This window comes from Psammomys obesus, unplaced genomic scaffold, assembly GCF_907164565.1.
Source record: "Psammomys obesus unplaced genomic scaffold, mPsaObe1.curated_primary_1811, whole genome shotgun sequence".
In the NCBI taxonomy this organism is placed as follows: Eukaryota; Metazoa; Chordata; class Mammalia; order Rodentia; family Muridae; genus Psammomys; species Psammomys obesus.
In genome coordinates this window covers 13,178,834-13,181,932 of record NW_026591598.1, presented here as the reverse complement: position 1 = coordinate 13,181,932, position 3,099 = coordinate 13,178,834, and the positions used below count along the sequence as shown (strand labels likewise).

Here is a 3,099-nt window from a genome sequence, read left to right as displayed (position 1 = left end):
CCCCCCCCCCCCCCCCCCCCCCGCAGCCTGAGTGAAAGCCTGAGGCAGGAGCATACCCCCACTGGCACGGGTCAAATTCCCCACAAGCACTAGGGCAGTCACCTCCCCACCACAGGGAGACCCTCTGGCTCAGCTGTCATGAGGCGTCCCTGCAATTAGAGCGCAAATTCCAGGCCCCTCTCCCCACCCCCGCCCAGCCGCAGACGCTGATGGATTCTGATGGACGGGGACTCCCTGAACGCAGTTGCTGCTCAGTACACATTGCGTTCCTGTTCTCCTCTGTGTGGATCTGTAACCAGTGTGCCTGGGCTCTGAAGACTTTCAGAAGTGGGCGTGGCTTCACCACACAGAGCAACCAGCGCCAGCCAATCTGGGTGGCTACCCCCCCCCTCCGCATCCTTCGCCACTGCAGAAGCAGCTGGGGTACAGAGCAAACTGGCCTAACCCCCATCCCCACGGTGCCCCCACTCCTCCCTGCTGTCCCTAGAGAGGCCAGGCCATCTTGGCCTCCTTGCTGGCCCTTCAGAGCTGAGGCCAGAGGTCTTAGACTTTAGGGCCTATGAGCATTTGGAGGGAAGTCCACCCCCTGCTGTCCTCCCCCCCCCCCCTTGCCCTGGCCAGGGCTCGGCAGCACTTACGTCGGGGTTCTCGGGGTCCATCCACGGTGACCTTGATGGCTCGGTGGTAGGTGGCCACTTGGGTAGGGTTGGTGAACACGGTGATGGTGAGAGTGAAACTCTTCCCTGGGGAAGCAAGGCAGGAGTTTGATGGCAGGCACACTCGGAGCCCCCAGCTCCCTCCCGCGCTCCGCTGTCCGAGCCCCCAACTTTAGTCCCCTCAAGCACAAAGAGAAGGGCAGGGAGAGTACAGTCCAGGCTGCCAGGGTTGGCATTGAGGGGTTTTCTCCCTCCCTTCTATGTGACCGCATTTTTGTGATATTCTTTCTATTTAGGGACTCATACAATTCTGAGGTAAAGCTCACAGATGCGTTTCTTTTTTTTTCCTTCCCCAGAAAGGAATTAGTGCTCTTTTTAGAAAAAAAAAAAAAAAAAAAAGTTGAGAACACAAAACATATTTAAAAAGAAGAAACCCCACCCACAGTCCCCTGGCTGAGATAACCACCATCATCAGTTGGGGTTTTCTTTTCCATCCTCCGGGCGGAGCAGTTTCTACACAGTTGCTGAGGTGCCAAAAGCTATAGCTTTTCTTCCTTTTGATTTTATTTTATTTTATTTTTTGTTTGTTTGTTTTTGAGATAGGGTCTCTCTGTGTAGCCCCAGCCGTCTTGGAACTCTGAACTCACAGAGATCCACCTGCCTCTGCCTCCCAAGTACAAGGGCCTGTCTTGATTTTTGTTTTCATTTTTAAAATTTATTTTATTTATAGGAGTGTTTGGCTCACATGCATGTATGTGCACCGTGCGTGTGACCTGGCGCCCCCAGAGGCCAGAATAGGGCATCCAGACCCCGGAACTGTAGTTACAGATAGCTGTGAGCCACCATTTGTGTGTGCTGGGGATCAAACCCAGGTCCTCTGCAAGAGCAGTCAGTGCTCTAACCGCTGGGCGATCTCTCCAGCCTTCCCCCCTACCCACCCCCTTCCATCTTGTTCTCTTTCCCTGTGGCATTACTAAAACTTCAATTTTTAATGGCTGCTGAATACTCCCCTGGCAGGGACCTCAGCTTTGATTGGTCCACCTCCCAATGTCATTGTCAATTTCTTGCTGCTGTGTGCAGCCAGGGCTGTGCGGGGCCTGACCTGGTTGCCGTAGACACAACTGTTATTTCCAGAGCCCTGTTCTATTTTTAGATAGACATTTGGCTCCAACGTCTCCATTCAAAATTCCTGAGAGGGGAAAATCTTTTAAAATAATACTTTTTGGGTTTTTTTCCCCCCTCCCTCTTTACCATTTACAATATGACCTTCCATGTGTCAAAATCTCTGTCCACATCTCCTCTCTGTTGACTCCCTCCCAGCGGTTTGCAGGAAGTGTTGAGCGAGCGTGTCACCTCAGAGGCCCGGGGAAGAGTTTGTGGGGGCCAATCTTGACTCCCTGGGGACACATACTTCGTCCTGAGTGATGTGAGGCCACATGTCACTGTCGCTAGCTCTCGGCTATCAAAAAGGCTTCTGTTTGCCTTTTTCTTACTAGTGGGACTGAAACTGTCCCCGGCGCTGCCCATCACCGGAATCCAGCACACATCACTGCCTCCCATCGGGGTTTGGGGGCTTGCGGGCCTTTGACAAGCTGCTTTTTCCCAGCTGTGGGCTGTCTGGGTGGCTGCCGCCACACTCCATTTCCACCCTCAGCCCTTCCTAACGCTCCCGCTCCCGTTCTCCTCCTCTCTCTGGGTGTTAGCGGTCTCCTCAGGCAGGAAATAGATGAAGGCACACTTGCAGGGTGGCCGGCGGTGTCTAAGGCCAAGGCTGTTTTTCTAGCATCTTAGTTATTCTGCCGCTTTGTGCGCTGGGCTGTGTCCAGAGCTTCGGGCCTAGGCCAGCGCCATTACCATCTAAGATGAGACCGGGGGTTGGGGGGGATAGGTAGGGGACACAACGGGACTCCACAGACCCCCAAGCCCGACTTCCCCTCACCCTGCTTTGCTTCTGTGGATCTGACTCTCCACCAAACTTAGAGGATGGGAACGCCCCGTGGGCAGCCCAAGTTCAGCCATTTGTGCCTCTCTGGAGCGGCCCCCAGGGACCCCCATGGGTTTGCTGGAGACAGGTCATGTTAATGGGGCCGGTTTCCACAGCCCTGCTGTACAAGAGGGCAGAAGCAATCTTGCTGTTCTCTTTGCTCAAGGGAAAATTCTAGCCCCGGAAACAGGAGCCGCCAGAGCATGGCTACAGCAGCCAGGCCAGCTCACCAGCTGAGCCTCCAAACCCAGGGGCTTCTGGGAGAGTTCAGTCAGAGTACCCTGGGAAATAGGCCCATCACTGGAAGAAGGTCTCTGAGGCAGCCAGCAGAGGCCAGGACACAAATATTAAGGCATCTATCTAACCTTGGAGGTTTGAGTTAGGAAAGCCAGCTTGGCCCTCACACTCAGGCCAGAGGCCATTTGCTTGATTTCTGGAAAGAAAACGGCAGACAGTCTG

At 54.3% G+C, this 3,099-nt stretch overlaps 1 protein-coding gene across 1 annotated transcript in view; it reads right to left on the bottom strand.

Annotated features, from left to right (window-relative positions):
- Positions 1-2,216, bottom strand: part of Runx3 (RUNX family transcription factor 3) — a 14,840-nt gene extending 12,624 nt beyond the window's left edge. The window contains exons 1-2 of the mRNA XM_055610995.1: positions 2,150-2,216; positions 639-743 (exon numbers count right to left, since the gene is read on the bottom strand). Of these exons, the coding sequence (XP_055466970.1) occupies positions 639-743; positions 2,150-2,216 (172 nt within the window). The remainder of the gene's footprint in view (positions 1-638; positions 744-2,149) is intronic.
- Positions 2,217-3,099: the final 883 nt, after the last annotated feature.